We start from the raw sequence: 24418 nt of genomic DNA on the forward strand, positions 1-24418 counted from the left end.
CGTTATTGAGTGGATGTTTCGAGGATGAAAATGAATACTGAACGGTTGGTTTTGAGTATATACATATATATGAATGAGTGTATATATGTATATATACCTTGGGCGATGATTGCGGCGGCGATGGATCTGTGCACGGCTAAGAAGGAAATATCTTCAAGTGAACGAGGGACCTACATAACTGTACCGCGTGTCTGGGTCAGGGGGCGGTCCGCCACGTTATAGTATACTCTGTATATCGGACAGGTGTATCCCATTCTGACTTCACGAGTTCTCGCGTACACCTTTGCTTGGCACGCATCTAGCTACCGCGCGACGATAAACCGCGTATAATACAATCTCGAGACTATCCGGCGCGTCTATATACAAGAAGAGAGATAGGGTATATTTGCCGGCGACTCGTTCATACCTCACGAGTCAGGTATTATACATCAAAAAGTTAACAGCGTGCGCGCTTTTTTTTTTTTTTTTTAAATATAATGTTTAAGTTTCATTACAAGTGTCGTGCTTCGTAATTGCAATTTTTTTCGGATCTTATACGTTAATATGACAATAATTTTATCATTGTATATTTCGTGATTACTGTGTGGTATAGTTATTTTTAATTTATTTTTTTTTGGGGTGCCATTTGGACAACTTCGCACGTGTCATTTTTATGCAACAGGTATTTTTTTACCTTTAATTTTTTATATACGGTTTGGATGGGGAGAAATAAAAAAAATGGACTATTTAGCAATTTCTGATAATAGATTTTTTTTAGAAAATTTGTATTTGGTAATTACTATATAACGAAAATTTTTTAATTCTTTAAATAATTTAATTATTTTTATTAATATTTCTTATATATAATTGCCGGTTGAGTTTGGCTCGATTTTATCCAGTCAATAAAATAATGAAATGGTAATATAATCAATGAATTCATTATTTTATTTATATACTTAATTAATTTCAGTTGTAATTACATTTATAAAGGCAGTTTACAACTCTTTGATATACAGTTAATTAGTAATTAAATGGTTAATTGTTAATTAATAATAATTAACAATTTTATAATTAATTTAGTTGTTAAATTTATTTTTTAATTTTTCGATATTCCATAGCCATTTTCATTGGAAAACTATTTGTGATTCACGATATTCTAATTCTAAATAATTGCCTCTTATTTTAAGAATAGTCTCTTTTCAAGAATATTATATACTCTAAACGTAAGAATAAAATTTATAATAAAAAAATAAGTAAATAGAATTAATTAAATTGATATTCTTAATATAAAGTAATAATTATTAAATTAGTAAATATTCTAATTTTGAGAATATTAAATTTATATATTCTTAGAATGAAACCAATAAAATTATATATTGGTTTCAGTGTATGACAAATAACTATTATAACTGTTATTTGTCGCAGTAATAAAACAAGTATATTATTCAATGAGTTGAGTTTACAAATTGTCAAAAAGATATATTACAAAATTACCTTTCGACAGTCTGTTGTTTTAGTATAGTATATAATACTAAAATTTAGCATATTCATATATCAAATTCAAATTTTGTTGGGATGACCAGTTTATAACTTTCGTAAATTCCTTCTAACGGTTTTATTAAATATTCAGAAAAAAAACCATATATGTATATATATATACTAGAACATCATTTGAATATATATACTGAACTTTATTTTGTCAAATGTCGTTTAAAAACATTTTGGTTTAAAAAATCACATTTTTCTTACCGTTACTAAATTGAAATTTAAAAATAAAATTTTAATGTTACATATTAAAAATTTTATTTTACATCATAAAAAAATTGATATTAAGAAGAAAAAAAAATACAAAAATTTCACGATGTAATAAATAATATATTATTATTATTATTCTAAATTTTATTTTTTGGTAAAATAACATATTATTTACAATATATAATAAATAATAAATTTATATGCAATCGAATTTGTCTTTTAATAATAATTAATAAGATATATAATTGTTCAATATTAATTAATTATTGATTTATAACTTGTTAATTATCAATTATTTTTTTATTAGTTAATAATAATAATAAATTTCAATTAATTAATTGAATTTATATAAAGTGTAACGTGACAAATAAATGAAATTATTGAGATAAATCAGTTTTGCGAATAAACGTGCGTCTGACCAATATTGAGCGTAACTACTGAATGCTACTTATACTACTTGTTTGACACAGAATAACATATTCTACTTAATTTCTATATATAAAATATGAAAATTACATCCTATTATTGAAACAATATGACAATACAAATAATATATAATATTTTGAATGAAATTTACCAAAAGTATGATTTTTAATGAGGACCATATATATATATAAAGATAGATTGCATCTAATTAATTCAGTGCAATTATATCATTTGCTTCGCGCGGCATGAAACGAAAGCTGATATCAATCGCTGGTTGTGCATATAACGAGTCTCTTATATTATGTGTAACAAAGATTCATTTTCACAGTTTAGGTATATAAAAATATATTGCTCTTCCCACCGTATGTGAGAAAAGAATTTATCAAATTGTTTGGGAATGAGTATAATTGCCACTATTATTATTATTATTATTATTATTATTATTATTATTATTATTTTTATTATTTGTTTTAAGAAAGGTTATATATATATATATATATATATATATATATATATATATATATATATATATATATATATATATATATATATATATATATATATATATATATATATATATATATTTTAGTGACCTTTATTCCATTTCTCTTCGATATAAAAACTTGACGAATTATTTTCCTTTACAAAATTAAAAATAGTTAATAATAACAAAAAAAAACATATAATTAATTAATAAAAAAAATTTCTTTCACTTTGATAATTGTGCCTAATTTATTGTCATTTGGGCTTTTACTTTCATATAGTTATTATATATAAGAAAGTAAAATATATATAAAAATTTTTTTTTTATATCAAATTAATAAAGTTCCTTTCGCTTTTTATTCTTTTAAAATAAAAATATATTCCAATTACAAAAAATATAATTTCTTCTATAAAAAATGGAAACTTTTTCATATTTTTGTTAAAGAGAAAATATTTTTTCAATAAAAGAAAAATAGTTTTAAAAATACAAAAGAAAAAAAGTCTCAAATAAAAATTATAATTTGATGGAAACAATTTTTATTAATTGAAAAACAAAAACATTAATTAATCTTGTGATATACTAAATTAATATATATAGAGGAATGTTTATCATGCATAATTCATTAGAATTTCATTGAAATAATTAATATATTTTCTCTATTATAAAAATTCCAGAAAAGTAATTAAAATTTTTAGACAAATATCTTTTAAACAATAATAAATTGATTATATTAATAATAATAATAATAATAATAATAATAATAATAATAATAATAATAATGTGACAAATTACTGTTAACTGTTCTAGTTTTCTCTATAACTCGAGTTTTTGAATATAATTTAATAATTATCATATATTTAGATATTCTTGTACTCATTTTTCGATATGATAAATCATTATATGAAAATTTTAACGCGTGCCTCATAGAAAAAAAAGAAATTTAAATCGAAATATTTTGTTCCGCTTTTTATGTTAAACTTGTCAAAATCCTTTTTTAATTTTTTTTGGATAATTAAATATAAATATAAAAATAATTTGCAATTAATAATGCGAATAGAAAATTTGTTTCCTCACTTTTCGGAAATACAGTGAAATTTTCTTAAATAAAAAAAAGGAAATCTTAAAATGATTTTCTAAATAAATAGACCATGTATAGGATAAATATACTTTCAATAGATATTTGAATAAAAAATCGTTTCCTAATGGTAGATTAGTGATGACGTACATAAATATATATATATATATAAAAAGAATTTCTTTCAGTTAAATAAATATTGACTTATTTTTAAATTGTGTCATGAACTTTATATACAAAAGACCCACAAAAAAATTTCGTCGGTAGCTTCTAAGGATTTTGTTAAATGCCTCTCAGGGAGAACCGACTAACAAGCCACTTTAAATTCTTAAAACATGGCTAAAAGTCAAATAAGCATAAAAGTCATAAGGAAATTTATATATATAGGACAGCAAAAATTTATAGACGTTAATATAAACACGGAATTATATAAATTAATTTTTTTTTTCTACAATAATTCCTCTATTATTTGCATATTATTTTCGATTTGACGAAATCCTTTCAAAATAAGAATATTCTTATTGGAAGAGAAAAATTATTTTTTCCTTTACGGAAATGTCTTATATTAAGAGTTATTATGAGTTTAAAAATAAAATAAAATCCTACCTATATAGTAAACGGAAACTCTTAGTAGAAGAGGAAAATATTTTGTCACATTTTTTACGAGAAAAAAAAAACATTTCTGCATCCAAGGATGGTATTCTTATTTTGAGAGGTTTTCGCCATATAGAAAGAAAAATTTTCCTCTTAATGTGAGATTACCAGTTTTCTACGTCGCTTTTTGTGGGTCAATTAAAAAAAAAATGGGTAAAAAAAACATGATTATGAAATTTTTCTGAATGAATGAAAATAAGTATGAATGAAATTTATATATTTGTTTAACGACTTGTTGATTAAACAGTAGTCTTTAAATGTGGTTTAATCAATTATTTCCGTTCGCATTTCTTCTATATATATATATATGTGTGTGTGTGTGTGTCTGCACCTGCCAGTGTGGTTGCTTACTTTATGCGGTTGCGTTATGCTGTGTAACCACGTGGAGGCTGATAGCCGGTTAATCCTGTCTCATTGTAGATAAATTCATGGAAGACAGCGGTCTCGTGATGCCTCAGACTTACGGCTCTTTTGCCATCAATCGCGATCTATCGAAATCAGACTTTACTGTCGATCCACATTTTTTTTTTCATCACCACTCAGACATTGACTACTCGTTTTCTTTCCTTTACAAATATATATCTAAATTCCTCAAAAAAAAATACAATTAATTGGGTTAATCGATATTAAAAACATTGTTCAAGTACTGTGGTGTTAATTGAATATTACTAATTAATTTATTACTATTTTACCAAAAATTAATAATAGCTAATAATTAATATTAATTAGATTGCTAAATTAATTACAATTAGCTACTAATTACACTTAATACTAATTATAATTAACTCGTTAAAAATTACAATTAATTAGTTAACAATTAATTAATTAATAATTATAATTAATTAATAAATAATTATAATTAATTAATTAGTTAATATTTACAATTAATTAATTGTCAACTAATTATAATAAAATTATTAGTTAAAAATTATTATTAGTTGCCTAATAATTACAATTAACTTGTTAATAGTTACAATAATTTAGTTAATAATTACAATTAGTTGGCTAATAATTACAATTTATTAATTAGTAAATAATCATAATTAAAGTCAACGTGGCTGCGTGGTTAGCGTTTACGGTTTTTGTCTCTTAGACGCAGGGTTCGATCCCGGTAGCGTGCAAAATTTTTTAAATTAAACAGTTTAATAATAATTGCAATAATTAGTAATAAATAATATTTAATTAATTAATTAGTGCAAACAATTAATTTGTCATCTAATTGTAAAAATGGCAAAGTAACAATTAATAATAAGTAATCACATAAATATTGTTAATAACAATAGTTAATTTGTCAATTAATTAACTAATAATTACAATTCGTTGATTAATAATTACAATTAATTAGTTAGGTAACAATTCCTATTATCTATAGTTAATAATTATCAAATAAATTGAAATTATAGAGTAATTAATAATTATTAATTAATTAGTAATAATTATTAATTAAAATAATTAATAATTGTTGATTGAAATAATTAAATAATTGTTTGATTGAAATAATTACTAATTATTGATTAAAATAATTAATAACTATTTATTAAAATAATGAAAGTAATTATCTTATTAAGAACAAATATCCTTAATAAATTGAAAATAAATACTTTTTCACATATATTTTAAGAAATTCATGACTAGTAATACAGGTGTGACCGTTATATTGATAAAAAGTCGTCCACTTGAGTTGGCTTCTCGTTTTCCAGAAAAATGTCAATTTACATTTGACTGTATATAAGTATACTTATATATATAAATTTTTTAGGGAGAACAGAATAAGGCACATTCCAAAAAGCACGTGGCTCCTTTAAAACAAAATTTATTCAAAGACCCCGATTCTCTGACTAGATAAATAAAGACAATTTCATTGAATACCATGGCGTGAATTGTGTATTTATGAATAAGAAGAAGAAAAAAAAAAGAATGAAGAAAAATTTTCCTTCTCTCCATTTTAAAACAAAGCATAATTTTACAGTTATATACATTATTATATATACGATATAGATGTATTGTATTATTTTCTAAAAGTATAATATATATAATAATATATAAACCTTTTATCTTGATACGCTTTCATCTAATCATACGCCTACCAAAAATGTAAATATATAATAATAAATATTTTCACTGACACAGATAGCAAAAAGAAAAAAAAATGGAGTATGTATGTATAAGAAAATTTTATTGTATTGAAAGTTATAGTAGACAAATTATAGACTTTCAATTATATTGTGTATGTATAGTGTAAGTTACGCTCTATTTCATCGTTTATATAGTGCCATGCGTGACATGGCTTCGTTCCACGTTGCATAATATTAATTTAATTGTTCCTTTTTTTTTTTAAATTGTTTATTTACAAAGAACAGGGATGGCAAATGTAATAATTTAACGATTTCCTCTAGATTTAAAAGTATTTGTAGATTTGAATTTCTTTAATTATTATTTACAATATTTAATTATTTAATTATTATAATTTAAAACGAAAAGGAAGGAATTTTTTTCTGATATTCTTCAGAAGGAAAATTTATTTATATTTAAAAAGAAATATTCTAAAATTGAGAATAATTACTATGCATAACAGAATTAGGTAACTTAAGTATATGCACTTGAATACACCGTAAATACTTAAAGTACATTCAAATTTTTAAAGCACACAAGTTGAAGAAACATATATACAAAAATAGAATAATGAAATAAATTATGTAAATTGCCAGGAAAGGGTTACAGTTCCAAAAATGAGATTCAAGGCCTGGTAGAATATCGACCTAGAAATATAAATCCGATAAGCTATTAAAGAAATCTTATTATCAAAGAAACGATATTCTTAATTTCAGATTATAATCATGTTATTTTAATAATTTATGTACAAAAATATAATTCTTAGAAGACAAGATTTTATTCTTCAAATATTGTTTTCAAAATTTATTTAAATAAATATTCTTAATTTTAGTATATTTATTTAAATTATTGTTTAAATTGAAAAGTATTCTTATTTAAAAATTATTGCCGTTTATGTATATTCTTATTTTAAGAATATTTCCTTGTATGTAGAATATTCTTATTTGAAGAATATTGTCTCGAATTTATAATATTCTTATTTTAAGAATATTGCCAATTGGAATATTATTATTTTAAGAATATTGTCTTGCATATAGAATATTATTTTATTAAAAATATTGCTTTGCATTTAAAATATTCTTATTTTAAGAATATTGCTTTCTAATTTTGTGAAAATGAAATGTAATATATAAATACTAAGAGCAGTGATTATATTCTCAAATTTAGAATATTATTCTTTTTTCGCTATGTAAAGAAATTCTTGAAACGGATTGAAATCCATATAACTGATCGATAGGGAAAGTTGGTTTGACGATAAGTGAAAATTATCGCAGTTTAAATTTATATGCAGATATATAAATTAATTGACAGCTGAGGTAAATAAATAATAATAATAATAATAATGAAATTTCACATATATATGTGCGATTTAAAATCCAGACGTCGAACCGTTGCTTTAAGTGGAGACAACTTTATACGTCTGGCGTTGGAACATTTACGGGAACGTGAATGACCCGATGGTGAATGCCTCGAGGTCCCGTAATCGTTTTGCTTTTGCTGTTTTCGATGCCCAAGGGCATTTCTAGCGAATCCGTTCGATTTAATCGGATCCCCAGCTTCTTTTGGCACAAATATATTAACGAGCACCTTGACCTCATTTTAGATATAAAGTTCGATGAACGAAAAATAAGTATTATAATCTCATATATATATATATATGTACAATATATATTGCAAACACTAACGGAGAGTTTCATTTTTCGACACTAAAAGTCTTCTTTTTTTTTTATTTTAATTTCAGTGTATGACCTATAAAAGCGAAAGCGCATTGTCACGCACTAAAATGTAAATCTTATATTAAGATAAATTTTAAATTAAGTCAGTGTTACATTCTGAAAAGATTTTCGAATTTAAATCGAAATTTAGAGATCATTTGTTTAAATTAATATTAATTATTAATTATAAATTAAAAAATAATTAATTTTAATGCAGTCTTAAAAGGAGACTATTTTCAGCATGTTAAGAAAAATTTTTGCTCTTAATGTCAGATTACAAGGCATTAAAATAAGTCAATATTTAGTCTTATTTTTTACCATTTTTTTTTTATAATGAAGTTAAGGAATCTGAAATTCATGTATATTTAGTTAATTTAGATCTTATTTTTAGTAAAAAATCTTAAAGTAAGATAAGCTTTTTGAAATTAAGATTAAAAAAAGGACTGAATTTTATTTGCTTCGTAAATTTCGATTTATAAACATTTTAATACGGATTTAAATTCAGATTATCATTATTATCAAAACTGACTTTTTATCTTGGTATAATATTTACTTAATTAATCTAAATATAAGACAATAAAGTTCTAATTTTAAGACCTAAATTTTACAGTATAGTAAAAAATTCAGATCCTTTTCAGTCTTAAATTTAAAATAATTGAAAACTAGTGTCAGATAAATTGTTATTTATTTTTTTTCGATCATCATTTATTTTGACGAATATAATTGAGAGAATTGAGAATATTTATATATGGAAATAATATGAAAGTATTTTTATGATGATACTGCCCGAGAAAGTCGAGCATTTGTTTTCAGAATTTGAGATTCGATTGGAAACTCTAGTTATATATTGGTTTTAAAGATTCACGTCGTCGGGTTCGAAAATTTATTCAAAAAACGGTTTCTGCGCATCGAAGGTAACGGCGAGTAAAAACTCGGACAACGAAAGGAATTTAGGGCATGAGTGTCAGTGGCCTATTGGGAAGAAGGCGTGCGATAATCAATGCTCAAATTGCCAGTGATGCTGAATGAATTGTTCACTTTTTTTTCTCTTTTTTTGTTCAACAGAAAATAAACAATCAAATTAAACAATAATAGATCTATATAGATCGTTCCATGCAAAAAAAGAAGGAATAAACGATTTCAATTCACTTCTACTTTTATTTTCATTATTCCACTTAAAATTTCTTGAAACTTTTTAATAATATTAATTGCAATAAAAAAAAAAATATTATTATTTACAGTTACTGTTAATTGTTTTTTTTTACAAATTCTACTTCTTTATAAATAAAATTCATAGTAATTTTTAATATATTTTTCATTTTATAATGATTTTCTGTATCTTTATTTAATTATATACTATTAATTAACCATTAGATTTTAATGTGAAATTTAAGTAAATATATTTATATAGATTATTATGTATCACTCGACAAATTGCAGTAATTTCAAATTAATTGAATTATATTTATCTAACATAGAAATAAAATAATAAAGTTCAATTAATTTCTTACGAGTGAAACATATATATGAAAGTTGATTATAAATTATTTGTAGATAGTTTATACATGCGCAATCAATTAGATAGACAAATATTATCATTTCATAATTTATATGCTCTTGATTTTTTTCTTCTTATTTTATTTATTAGACATATTTATAACAGAAAATATATGCAATAAATTTTGTGAAGAAAATCACTCAATTTAATTAAATTTTATGTAATTCCTATATATATAGGAGGCAATTAATTTATTTCTAATTTTGGAATCACAAATATTTATCATTATTTATTTAATGTAATTATTGTTTTTCTTATTTATTTATATTTATTAAAAATTTATGTTTGGAAAGAAAATGATTATTAGGGAATTCGAAATTTAATGTGCAACAAAAAATAAATAATTAAGTTAAAATAATAAAAGATGGGATTTTATTTAACGTGAAATGGAATTTTGCTGAAAAGTGATTTATATTGAGAGGTAATTGACACGATTGCTACAATAATTTATATCGATAATTTCAAAAATGTTTATAATACATTGTCAGATTCCAATTCTATTTGCGCGCATTTCGTTTGCGGTTTTCCGGCACCATTAACAGACTTCATATAAAGTTATTACAGCACCACCAACAACTTACAATCCACAAATGTTGAAGTAAATTGTGTTTTTCAAAATAAATGTTGTCGCAATTAAAATATATATTTTTTTTACTAGAAAGGCAATTTGGTTCTTTTTTTAATGTACATATGATTTTTTTTCGAATTTATAAATTTGAAATTTTATTGTTAATTTTTATTTCATTCATTTTGATTTTATTAACTTTTCATTAATATATATATTTTTCTGTTATTCCAGGTAATTTTAGTTAATAAATGTGACATCTAAATATTGGGTTCATCAAAATTTTTGTCAATTTGGCGCTATTACCAGGATATTAAAAAAATATAGGTAAAAATTAATGCTTTTAATTAAATATCAAATGTATTTATAAATATTAATAAGAAAAATTTTTTATTTATTTTTATAAGTTAGAAAAAATATTTGAAAAATTTTTTTCCAACAGTGCGCATATTGGGTCACCGTGGACGTCAACGCGGCATGCGGTTACATATTCTCGTTTTAGCCTGTCTCCTTTTTAAGGGGGTGAGTAAATAATAATTTACATTTTTTTCTCAATGTCAAAAGAACTTGAATTATTATTTTTTCTAAATGGGTCGATTAACTTTTGATAATAAATTAATTCTTATTAAAAATTAATTAATTTATTTTTTTAAACAATTTATTTGATTATTTATTTATAACTTTCCCGCAATTTATTTGCTTTGCTTCAAAAAAATAATTTACACATTTTTTTTCAATTTATTAGAAGAAAGCTGTTTTTAAATATTTCTTTCTTTTTATGGAAATATTTCTGCAATAGTTTTATATAATTCCTGGTAATTAATGTAATAGAATTATAATTAAAAAAAGACGCGATTTAATTAATATACACATAAAAAAAATTGGATAATGAGCTAAATTGTATATACTCTTCTAATGTAAATTAACACACATACAAACACACACACACGCGTTGCCTGAGGCGAACATGATCCCTTGTAAATCATATAAGAGAAAAGAAAATTAATGTACATACTTTAATTATAATAATATTGAAGGTATATTTTGTATTTAATTGAAAATTAAACGTTTCTTTTTAATGTTTACAAGATTTTATAAATATTTATAAATAGTTATAAATATTTTTAAAAAGTTATAAATATTTTTAAACAGTTATAAAGATTTTTAAAAATTTATAAATATTTTTAGTTTTAAATTTTGTTAAACAATTATAAATATTTATAAATATTTATAAATATTTATGAATAGTTATAAATATTTATTAATAGTTATAAATATTTATAAAAGATTTATAAAATATTTTGAAATAAAAATTTATGAAATATTGCTAAAAAAGAAGCAAAGAAACGAATTTTTTTATGAGAAAAACGAAAATATCTTATTTTATAACACAATGTTGATAAAAGGCATTAACGCACGTTTTACTTTTTATTAAGTATAGGTATATATACTATATATAAAGTAATGTGATAATAAAAAGTAAAGTAAACGATAATTTACTTCTGACAAATCTCCACTTCCTTTCAAAAACCGGGTCAATCTTGAGATATATCTTTTAGCACAGTATCTAAACCACTCGCAATTTATTATCCAACTTAACAACCTCTCGAAAGCTTATATTCTTTCGAATTATATATTAATCATTTAAGACATTTTTTATTTTTTTTTTGATACAGTTGTAAAAATTACATTCGATTTTTCATTTTCTATATACATGTGACACGCTCAGAAGAGAAGGACCTTAGACAAAAAAAAATTATAGGTTATGTTATACGATAGTTATTTCCTTGATTAAAAATTTTGTAATAAATCACTTTTTTCGGATGTAAGAAAAGATTTAAATTAATTTAATTGAATCGTTTTGAATTGATCCTCTTTGTACATATATTTTTGTTCCAAATTAATAAACATAACCTATAATTTTTTTGCTACTTGGGTCCCTTTCTTAAGACAGAGAGAGACTCATTAATGAACCCGTTGTCTTTTGAAAAAAAAGATTAAATCCCTCTTCTTCTTCTTTTCTTTATCGTTCTGTGAAAAGAAGACAAAAAAAAGAGGGAGAGGGAAGACAGCCAGAATAGGAGCAACGTTGGGACCTCTCTATTGCGTCACACACATGACCCCTTGGGGGTATAACGGGCCATACGTGTCTTAAGTCGCGGGTCAATCGGCCACAGCATTGCTTCAGATTCTGGTCTTCTTTTGCCCCCCTCTCCTTCTCTCTACTTTGGGCCCTTAAACTCCCTCTCTTCCTGCCCCCCCCTTCTCTTTATCGCCCCCCACTCCAAAAAATTCTGCTAAGTAAGTCCCAAGTGTTCTCCTTTGAGTCCCGCATGTTTATCCGCAAATACCCCTCCCTCCCTCCTTTCTTCTCTTCTTTCTCCAACAAAACTACCATCACATCATTCCAACAACACGTACGAACCATACATCTCAAAAGAAAAGTTATAAACGTGTGCCTCGTATACATATATATAACCTACAATCCAACGAATCTTTAAACTCGATTCGACGTTGGTCTCCTTCGAGTAGCGTAGAGGCAATCATTCATTTAATGTTCTCTGCTCATTATTTTGAAGATCCGTGCGAAAACTTTATTTCACATATGAAACTTTTAAAAGAATTTGTAAAGCTCTTTTAGGATAATAGGAATTTTTTTTCATTATTAGAGAAAAGTTTATTTAATTTTTTTTTTTTGAGAGATTATTTCTTTAGATACAGGGAAAAAATTATATTTTGCTTTTTTCGATTTTTTTAAAAAGATGAAATATTCCGGTGTAGAAATTTTGAGAGGGCTCAGATCGGGGTCGGATTAGGCTGCCCTATTAGGGAATGAAATGTCGCGCCTGATGGGGCCCTGATTAGGAAATTCACATTTTTTGGTTGCCTTGATTTGGCTCTGATCAGGTGTGGCGTTTAATTCCCTACTAGGGCTCTGATAGGGCAATTTCTAATACACGGGTTTTAATCTCATAGCTAGAATATCGTAGTTTTAAATATAGAACGTAAATTTCTTAAATTGAGAATATTTTTTAATATTCCTGTTATTTTAAGAATATATCCTAATGTACCCACTGGGAAATAGTTTGGAATTAAAAAATCGGAAGTATCAAAAGAATATTCTCACATTGAGAATAAATGCTTTATTCTTAATTCAAGAAGTGGTAAACTGCTTTTGTTATTATTCCTCTCAAAATACGAACAATATCTTCTATAAGGAATATTTTCCTCTTTATAGAAATATTTCCTTTTTAATACAGAGGAATTTTTCCTCTTTACACAGAGAAATTTTCCTCTCAATATAAGATTTCGTTCTTCTAGGCGCAAAAAAATTTTTCTCCTAAAAATTATGAGATATATTATGCACGAAAAGAAAGTAATTTTTTTTGTTGAAATGTATAAAAAGTAATATTTATAGAAGATAAATTATAAATTATTAAAAAATTCTAATAATTATTATTATAATTATAAAATGTGTATTTTAAATATAACGGGGGAAAGTCATGAAATATATAAAAGTGAAAAATCTCTTCATCTTACATAATTTCCAGCATCTTTAAAGTATCATCAAATGGTTGATGCTAGGCCTTGAGCTAGCCTCAAGCTCGTCAGAGGCAATCTATTTTACAAGAAACGGAAAAAGTAATAGTGAAAGTAATGCGAAGTATTTGCCAGGTAATTTCGCAGCTGCTTTAAGAGCATTAGCTACGCAAGACTTTTTTTTCAAGATCAAAATTCCATTCACCTTTTAAAACATTTATTCATGAATGAAAAAAAAATACCCTAATAAATTTCTCGCAATTTTTTTTAAAAAAAAAATTCTCTTCTCACATAACATACGTCACAATTAATTATCCTCTGATGAGGAACTAAAATAAAACGGTAAAAACAGAGATGCATTTATTTTTATCACTTATGGGAATACGCGAAGAGATCACTATCACTTTCGTACAAAATTATAAGGTGGAGATAATTTGCTCTTTGACTGGTACTTCCCTTGCGTGGCTCTTGATTATAATGGTTACCTGGGCTTTATCGTCACCGAAATACATATATATATATACACACGCACTACTCTCTATAATTGCTTGATGATAATTTCCAGTTATCACTTCACAGTCAGTGATTTCGCTTCCGTTATTTGATAACTTTTTCACTTTTAACTCCCAATTCAACTCACACTAAGTATTCTCTATTTCCGCAATTTTTCCACAAGCGACTGACCATGATTTATAAATTATTAATTAGTAAATAAATAATTTATTAATTACTATTTAATAAAAAGTAAATAATTAATTATTAAAAAAATATAATAAATTCTTAATCAATTAATGGTTAATAGTGATTAATAAATTATTATAATCAATTGTTAATAAGTGATTAAAGAATTATTAATTAATATTTAGACAATTCGTTAATTAATTAGTAATAATTAACAATTGGACAATTAATCAATTACTAATAATTTAAAATTGTTAACTTAATTGAATGAAATATTATTATAGTTGTATTTATTTGATAATTATTATATTAAAAAACGTAATGATAGTCACTGGCTAAATTTTTTATTACATTGCAAATGCGGTGAAACCTGTTTAAGTGAGACTGTAAGGGATGGTTTATTTCGTCTCACTAAACGAGGTTTGACTGCATAAGGCTTTGTAACATAAAATTGACCAAACATTCAATATATAATTATCTGGAAACGGAATTTGTGTCCCACTTTGGCAGGTTTTACTGTACATCAAAAAATATAGATATAATTTGATAAGAATTATATAATCCATTATCAAATAAATTTTTTGTGTTAAAATATCACAATCATTCCCTTATTACTTATTAAATAGGTTTAATTGTACCTTGAAATCTGAATCGTCTCACTTAATCAGGTTCGACTGTAACTAAAAGAAATAGCATTTTTTTTTTACAATCTACTTATATTGTTGAGAATACAAATCCATTTTGGTAGTTATAATAAAGAAATGAAATTAGATTGCCTTCTTAAAGATAATGCACTTAAATGTTAACTGTAAAAGGAGGCGCTAAGTGGTTTGGGTCGAAGAATAGGCTTAACTTGCGAAGTTGCCTTATAGTGAGAGACATAATACAAACATAGTTAAGTAATGACTACCGGGGTACATGAACGTGTCAATGGGTCGCAAAGTCGCAATATCTTCCAGTGAAGACGAAGAAGAAGAAGAAGAAGAAAAGAAAGAAGAAGTATAAGTAAAGAGAAAAAGAAGAAAAGTGGGACTTTGTAACTGTTACGTTACTTTTGGCACTAGGCAATCGGTATCAAGGTCAACTGGCCTCGGGGATATGTCACACGTGTTCATAATTCCAGTAAACAGGATTATAAATCTTCCTGTGAGTTTATATCTTTTTTTTTTTTTTTTTTTTTTTTGATACAACGTTCAACAACGTGTTCCCTTATCTCTTCGATATTTACAGTTTTATCAATAAATTTCTGTTTCTATATACATATTATACTACATCGATTTATAGTTTTCGTTTTCCCTTGTTATTTTACTTGTTTGTTAATATTATTATTGTTAATTTACGTTCTCGGATTTCTCATTTATTTTACAATTTTTGTTTCCAATTTTTGAAAATATTTTTCAATTTTGTTTTTATTTATTAGTTTTATTAAAAAAAGAGGTTTGTTTTTTTTATTTGTTATTTAAAAATAGTTTTTAAAAAAAATTTTTTTTTGAAATATATATATTCAACTTTAGACAATGAATGAAAAAAATGAATAGAGAGAGAGGGGGGAATTTAAAGTTGGTCACGAGTACCTGGAGGTGCTACTCGAAAGATACATGGGATAAGAGGGTCTTTTGTGAATAATTACATGACATGTGAATGGAATACTCGGATCTGACCAACAAAAGACATATGATTTCAGTGAGTTGTTCCATCAGTTAGAAATGCTGTTTGCTATGGCATTATAATATACATATATATATTTATATGTATATACAGAATATTTATTTACTATTCAGTAAATTCCTTCTCTTGTTATATGAAAAATTTTCGTATAAATATAATCACATTATTTTATCTAATAATTTTTTGCTACATACAATCCCATTGTTTTCTACATAAAATAATTTTTTGCCATTTATCTCAAAAAAAAAAAAACGAAAATAATTGAGAGAAAAATAATAATTATTTGATACAAATAAATATTTATTTAACAATAGTAAAGTAGATTATTTAAATGAAATAAATTTTTTTAATATTATGGAACATCATATAAAGAATGAAGTCCGTTTTCATACGAATTGTCTATAATTTCTGGAAAAATAAAATAAAGTAGTCTAGATAAGAGTGACACACACATTGAATCCTGATTAGGAAAAGATTGCTTTGCGACGATCAACAGGATGCGTCTGAAATAGTTGGTTCTCGATTCTTGGTGAAGCAGAGCGAGTATTCGAGTTTGAAAAAGAGCGGAACCCGGGTCTTTATATGTCCTTACAAAGTGTGTGCCCCGTTGTATAGAAAAGTAAACGTATTAACAAAAAGGGGGATAGAGAGGGGGAGGGGGGGGAGAGAACAAATGTGGATGGGCCGGATTGGAACGTTCACCATTTGAAGACATCGTTGGTCCAATCCCGTCGCCCTTAGCTCTGGGTCAGAGCACTGGGTAACGGCATTGCTTGTATATATATTTATATACTATATGTACGCGAACTCAGTGATATCTGGGTTATAATGTAGTAATTACTGCCTACCCTTCAAGCTTCATCATTCAAGGAGTCAAATGGGTGGGGGGGAGGAACTTACTTATCCGTTTACACTTCTGGGGGGTCTTCCATTATTTTCCCATCGGAATCTACTTTGTAATTTAAAAATTTGCCCCAACGCATTTTTTTTATTTGCTTTTTATTTATATTTATATTTTTACACTAATTTAAAAGTATCAAATTGATACTGAAAACGGTTGCTATTTTACCGGTAACTATGTTACTGGTTACTATGGTACAAGTTACTATGGTACCAGTTAATTTGGTACCATTTAGTTTCTATGGTACCAGTTAATATGGTACCATTTAGTTTCTGTGGTACAAGTTAATTTGGTACCATTTAGTTACTGTGGTGCCAGTTACTTTCGTAGCATTTAGTTTCTATGGTACCAGTTACTTTGGTACCATTTAGTTTCTATGGTACCAGTTACTTTAGTTCCAGTAACTTTGGTACTAGTTACTTTGATACCATTTAGTTTCTATGGTACCAGTTACTATGGTACCAGTTAAATTGGTACCATTTAATTTCTATGGAACCAGTTACTTTAGTATCAGTAACTTTGGTACCAGTTACTTTGGTACCAGTTACTTTGGTACCAGTTACTTTGGTACCAGTTACTTTGGTACCATTTAGTTTCTATGGTACCAGTTACTATGGTACCAGTTACTTTGGTATTAGTTACTTTGGTACCATTTAGTTTCTATGGAACCAGTTACTTTAGTACCAGTAACTTTGGTACCAGTTACTTTGGTACCATTTAGTTTCTATGGTACCAGTTACTATGGTACCAGTTAATTTGGTACCAGTTACTTTAGTACCAGTAACTTTGGTACTAGTTACTTTGGTACCATTTAGTTTCTATGGTACCAGTTACTATGGTACCAGTTACTTTGGTATTAGTTACTTTGGTACCATTTAGTTTCTATGGAACCAGTTACTTTAGTACCAGTAACTTTGGTACCAGTTACTTTGGTACCATTTAGTTTCTATGGTACCAGTTACTATGGTACCAGTTACTTTAGTACCAGTAACTTTGGTACTAGTTACTTTGGTACCATTTAGTTTCTATGGTACCAGTTACTATGGTACCAGTTACTTTGGTATTAGTTACTTTGGTACCATTTAGTTTCTATGGTACCAGTTAATTTGGTACCATTTAGTTTCTATGGAACCAGTTACTTTAGTACCAGTAACTTTGGTACAAGTTACTTTGGTACCAGTTACTTTGGTACCAGTTACTTTAGTACCATTTAGTTTCTATGGTACCAGCTACTATGGTACCAGTTACTTTGGTACCAGTTACTTGAGTACCATTTAGTTACTATGCTACCAGTTAGTGTGGTACCAGTTAATTTGGTAATCATAAACATAACCTATATAAATTTTCGCCTAATCAAGAGATAGATCTATCATAACCTATATAATTTTTCTCTTCTTAGGTCCCTTTATCTCTGCAGAAAGCGTCACACAAAAGAACACTTATTTTTAAAAAACATAATTACAAAATTTAAACCCATTTTTGATGGAATTTTTTCAGCTGGCTACCGGTGAAGAAGTCGAAGTTGTAGAGGCGATACCTGGTGAGGAGAATCGAAACGAAAATTCCGCTCTAAATCGTCAGGATACGGAGATAAGTGATTCGGATCAATTGGCATTGGAATCATTGAATGAAAAAGATGGTGGTTCGGCGGTACACTATAAATCAGGAGGTCATCGAGGTCATCCATTGCCACCGGCAAGAGGTGGAGGTGGTAATGGAGGAGGAGTAGGAGGAATGTCACATCTTGGAAGACCACATCACAATGTTGCCTATCATGGACCACCGCCTCCATTGCCATCAAAAGGACAACAACAACAACAACAACCGGAAGCAATGGATAAGGTCTATAATGTTGGACCACCTGCGGGCGGTGGTGGTGGTGGTGAAAATTGGCCGGCTTTGACGCCCGATATGCCTAAGATCATGTCATTAGATGTGAAATGTGAGAAGAATCTTATGAAGGTTTATCTTAGTTTTGATAAACCATTTTATGGTATAGTGTTCAGTAAAGGGCACTACAGTAATGTAAATTGTGTTCATTTACCTGCTGGACTTGGGAGATCGTCAGTTAACTTTGAGATCAGTATTCATGCCTGCGGCACTGCTGGTAACACGGAGAATGGACTCTATGGATACGGAGCGGAATCCGGATCTGGGACTTATTTCGAAAATATTATAGTCATACAGTATGATCCTCAGGTGAGAGGGTTTTGACCTTTAATTTTTCTTTTCTTGTTCTTTTGATTATTCTTCTTTGTTTTCTTTTAATCTTTTTTTTTTCTTTGATAACTGCAACTTAGTTTTTCTACTTGCACTAAAATGTAAAAAAAGAACCGTTTTGATTGGCTGACTAAAATTTTCTTTTACTACTTAAAAGTAAATTTTAATAAAAAATAGTTTTGTCTAACTTACAATGTTTTTTTGTACCACTAACAAATAATTTGTCTGAATAACATTGTCTTTTTTTTACTAATTTTTGCTACTTGGACAAGAATTTAACTTCTTTTGTCTTCCTGAAACTATTTTTTACTACTGAATTTACAATTTGACAAAATGTTTTGTCTGATTGACTGATGTCAAATTATAAAAGTCCTGTCCCGTCTGACTGAAACTGTCTTTACCTACTGATATTTAAATCGAATAAATATATATCGTTTGGTCTAAATGAGACTATTATGAACTACTGATAACAAAATCAGATGAATTTGTAAGTCTTGTTTAGTTAAAACTGAATTTTTAAATGTCTGACTGAAACTTACCTTTTCTACTTACAATTAGTTAATTAAAGTTTCGTTGAATAAAATCTGTTTCTTTTGCTACCGAATTCAAAGAAGTTGAAAAACTTCTTTTAATATAAAATTTTATTTTACCTTTTGGAATAAAAATAGAAAATTTTTAACTGTCTGACCATAAATTGAATTTACTACTTATAAAAAAATTGCTTCATTTTGAAAAAAGTTTATTGTCTGACTAAAAGCGTTTTTTTAGTACTTATTACTTTTTTACTACTGAAATGATAAAAAAAACCGTAAGAGAATGTCTGAATGAAACTGTCTTTTTCTACTAATTTATAATTACTGTATTAAAAAATTAATTTTAATACAAATTTCCAGAGTACTAATGAAATTTTTTTTTCTCTACTAATAATGGAATAATTTCTTTCTCTCTAAAATTATCCCTTATTACATTACGGATAGAAAAAAATATGTCTGACTAAAAACTGCTTTACTACTTTTGGTGAAAATGTGCCCTCAAGAAAAATTTGTCAGACTAAAAATGGCTTTTACTACTTCTAAAAAAATTAGAAACAGTTGTGTCTGACTAAAAATGTTTTGGTTAATTTACATAAAGTTTCGTCTGACTAAAAACTGACTTGTATCACTGATAAAATATCTAAATTTTAATTTTTGAAAAACACCTTCTTTCGCATTTAAATTTTTTAAAAAAATTGAATTAAAAATAAAATCATTGATTTAGATGTGCAAAAATTGTTTCATAAAACTAAATGAAAAAAAATTGAAAAATTAAAAAGCAGAAAATTTAAATTACATTACAGGTGCAAGAAGTATGGGATCAGGCACGAAAATTACGTTGCACTTGGCATGATCTTTATGAAAAATCCGTTACCTTCAGACCATTCCCAGTTGATATGTTAGACGTTGTACGCGCTGATTTTGCCGGCGACAATGTTGGATGCTGGATGCAGATACAAGTTGGCAAAGGTCCATGGGCATCGGAAGTCTCGGGTCTTGTGAAAATTGGCCAAACAATGACAATGGTATTGGCAATAAAGGATGATGATTCTAAATTTGATATGCTCGTACGCAATTGTATGGCACACGATGGTAAACGTGCGCCAATACAACTTGTTGATCAAAGAGGTTGCATTACAAGACCAAAATTAATGTCACGTTTTACAAAAATTAAAAATTTCGGCGCCAGTGCATCAGTATTGTCTTATGCACATTTTCAAGCATTCAAATTTCCCGATTCAATGGAAGTACATTTTCAATGTACAATTCAAATTTGCCGCTATCATTGTCCTGATCAGTGTGCTGATTCCACTTCATTGCTTGATTCACAAGCTGGATTGCTTGAGAATCATCAAGTTGGACATGGACGACCTGATTCTGGTTATGGACCACCATTGCCACTCGAAGCTTATCTTCAGGTTAGATACTGGAAAATTTAAAAAATTGTAACATTATTAATTTGAATTTGGAAAATTGTTTTTGAATTTGTATCTTTTTTTTGTTGTTCTTCCAGGCTGCTGTAGATCGACCTCGTGATGAGAGAAGAAGAAAATCTCGTGAGATTGTTTTACAATCGCCTGAGAAGACAGTGGGTGTTAATCGAATCATAAGAGTTGTGTCGACGGGCGATTTGACATTTGCTATTGATGATACGAATAATAGTGAACCAACAAGTGCAACAATGGTGTTTCCAATTAAGGATCCAATTCCGAGTTCAAGTATGATTTGTATGACAACACCTGGATTTGCAGTGACATTGGTTGTACTTTTGGCTGTTTTATTAACATCATGCATTCTCTCGACCTATCTTTGCATTCGTCTTCGACCTTTAAGCAAAGATAAGAAAAATATTCCAATTTCCACATTCAGCAATCAAAATTCAAAGAAACCAATAAAGGCTGCGTGTTTTTATTCTTAGGCAAGTTGGGGAAATTTTTTTTTTTATTTTAATACTTGGGGTTATTCATAATTATTCCAATTAAAAATTAATTATTTCTATTATTAATTAATTATATCGATTAATAACTAATTATTTGGATTAATAATGAATTATTTGGACATTGAATTTTTTTCTTAATAAAAAATAAAAATTTTTTTTATTACAGACTCAAGTGACATTGTTCGATGGGATTTAAATGAATCCGCATGTGTTCAATTATGCCAGTGCCGGACAAAATAAAAATTGTCCTGGGAACAAAGTATGTGAGGAAAAATTCTTGAATAAAATCAAAAAAAAAATTCAAGAGATTTTCGACGATTTATATACAAAATAAATAAAATGAAGGTCGTGACAATGGAACAGGGTAATTTTTTTGCAAAAGCAAAAACCCATATTTACCAATAGATACTGAACTGCTGTTATATTGGTTATTAACTATTTCAAATTGGTGAAAGCCAATTTTACAATGTAACATATAAAAAACCACGTTTTGTATACTGGGAAAATGTCTGATTTAGTCTCTAGTTATTTAAATATTATACTTTTTTTATTAATTCGTCATTATTTTAATAAATTATCCAAGTCTAAAGTAAAAGAGGAAGTAATAAGCCAGAAAATAATTATTTTATATATTTCTTCATTATTTTCAAATTTTGCATTTTTTAGTAAAAAAAATTTTTAATACAATCCTTATACTTTGGAATTTTTAATTAAAACCAATTTTGGTATAGAAAATATTTTCAAAATTTTCATATTTATAAAAAAAATTTTGTGCTTAAATTAACAGCAAAATATTAAAATTTAATTTAAAGTCAAATTTTTTTTTTCATTTTTAATAAAATGGCAATTTCCTCTTTCGTCAGGAATATTTTTCACTTTATTGTTAATTTATTGATTAATTGTAAAAAAAAAACATTACCTCCCGTCGATTGTTATTGGCATTAAAACTTTTTTTTTTTAAGGGAACAAAAAATGAGCTTTCATAAAGACTTTTAAATAGAAATTTTGGTTAATATTTAAGATCCGTCTGAGACGGTTAATTATATATACAAAAATTAAAGTAATTTATTTGTATAGGCATTTAGTATCACTATTTATTTATAATCGATGATGATGATATTTATTCGGGTAATTGTTCTCTTATTAATTTGTATAGATTCTGCGAATCTAATATATTGATAAAATTTGAATAATTTTAATTATTTATAAATATATATATAAACGTACAATATTTGTAAGTGCTGCTAATCAAATAATTATTTTTTTTCAATTTTCCGTTAATAATTTATTTAATTTTTTACTAGTTGGCTAGCTTATAATATGTGAAAACAAATTTTCACTATTTTATTTGCGTTAAAATGTGTTATTTTCATATTTAAATAAATTTCAATATTCATTAAATATTTCAAATATAGCTGACAAGTATTTTTTTTTAAATTCTCTTTTCATTTTGAAAATTTTTTGATTTTTTAGTTAAATATTTTCAAATTTTTTTTTAATTTTTGATTTATTTTTCCATACATTAACTTTTTGAAAATAAAAAATTGCTTTAAAATGTTTTCTTTTTGCAATGTACTATAAACTTATTTATTAATTAAACATTTGCGTGCCAAAGTTTACAGAATGTTATTGCGTTCGCATTTTTAAAAGCTTTTATGGATTTTTTACATTTTAGAAAAAAAAATTCAGTTTACAATTAATTTTTTTTGTCAATTTTAAATTAATTATATTGCCCTTTTGCTCAATTAAAACTGAAATCTGTGATAAAAGATATAAAGGACATTTTTTAACATTATCACTTTTTTATAAATTATAATTTATTGTAATTTTTTTCTGGTACTCGATTAAAAGCTTTTAAAAAAATGCGCTTAATAATTTCCATTTTTTTTTTAATAATTATAATTTTACAACACATAATATTAAATGTATTATTCTTAATCTCATTGTCTTACCTCTATCGGTTTTTACTACTGAAATGTTTCATCTATATAAAAAAAAATGAGATTAATACAATTTTAGGGCTGCGAATTTCTCTATTTTGTAATTTACAAATTTAGTGTAATATTATATTTATTGTAATTTATACTATAATTTATTCTATTTATTGTAATGATAATTAATTAAAAGTCTGTGTATAAAGTCTTAAGTATAAATAAACAATTTTCACATACCTGATTGATTTACTTTTTTCTTATAATTTTGTATATCATCTGAAAAAATATAATTTATCTATTTAAAAAATTAAAAAAAGCAATTGATAGAAAAAAATATTATTTATATTCTAATTGAAAAATATAAAACGCTGAATTTTATTTATTTCTAAAAACTAAATTAACAATTCCACGTATACAAAGTTTTGTTAATATAATTATTAATTAAAAATAAAATTATTAATTTTATAAATTTATTTCTGACAATATTTTTTAATATATTTTAAATATGAAAAAAAATATATGCATCCAACAATATTCGTATAGTAATGTGTGTGGATGAAAAAAAATTACTATTTATATAAATTCAAGAATGTATATTCAAAACGAAACAGTTTAAACAAAATCTTAAATGCAAACCTATTTTTAATGGCATTATATATATATAATATTATGTAATTTA

The 24418-nt window shown here is 26.0% G+C and overlaps 1 protein-coding gene across 1 annotated transcript; it reads left to right on the forward strand.

Annotated features, from left to right (window-relative positions):
* Positions 1-246: 246 nt before the first annotated feature.
* LOC127278305 (uncharacterized) lies at positions 247-22899 on the forward strand. The gene is made up of 7 exons (XM_051299959.1): positions 247-661; positions 10558-10650; positions 10766-10845; positions 18611-19312; positions 20670-21284; positions 21380-21784; positions 21972-22899. The coding sequence occupies exons 3-6, from the start codon at positions 10801-10803 to the stop codon at positions 21782-21784; spliced, it is 1767 nt and encodes a 588-aa protein (XP_051155916.1). The 5' UTR covers positions 247-661; positions 10558-10650; positions 10766-10800; the 3' UTR covers positions 21972-22899.
* The last annotated feature ends 1519 nt before the right edge of the window (positions 22900-24418 follow it).

Source organism: Leptopilina boulardi, unplaced genomic scaffold (genome assembly GCF_019393585.1).
Source record: "Leptopilina boulardi isolate dan_hultmark-lab unplaced genomic scaffold, ZJU_Lbou_2.1 LbouV2_112, whole genome shotgun sequence".
In the NCBI taxonomy this organism is placed as follows: Eukaryota; Metazoa; Arthropoda; class Insecta; order Hymenoptera; family Figitidae; genus Leptopilina; species Leptopilina boulardi.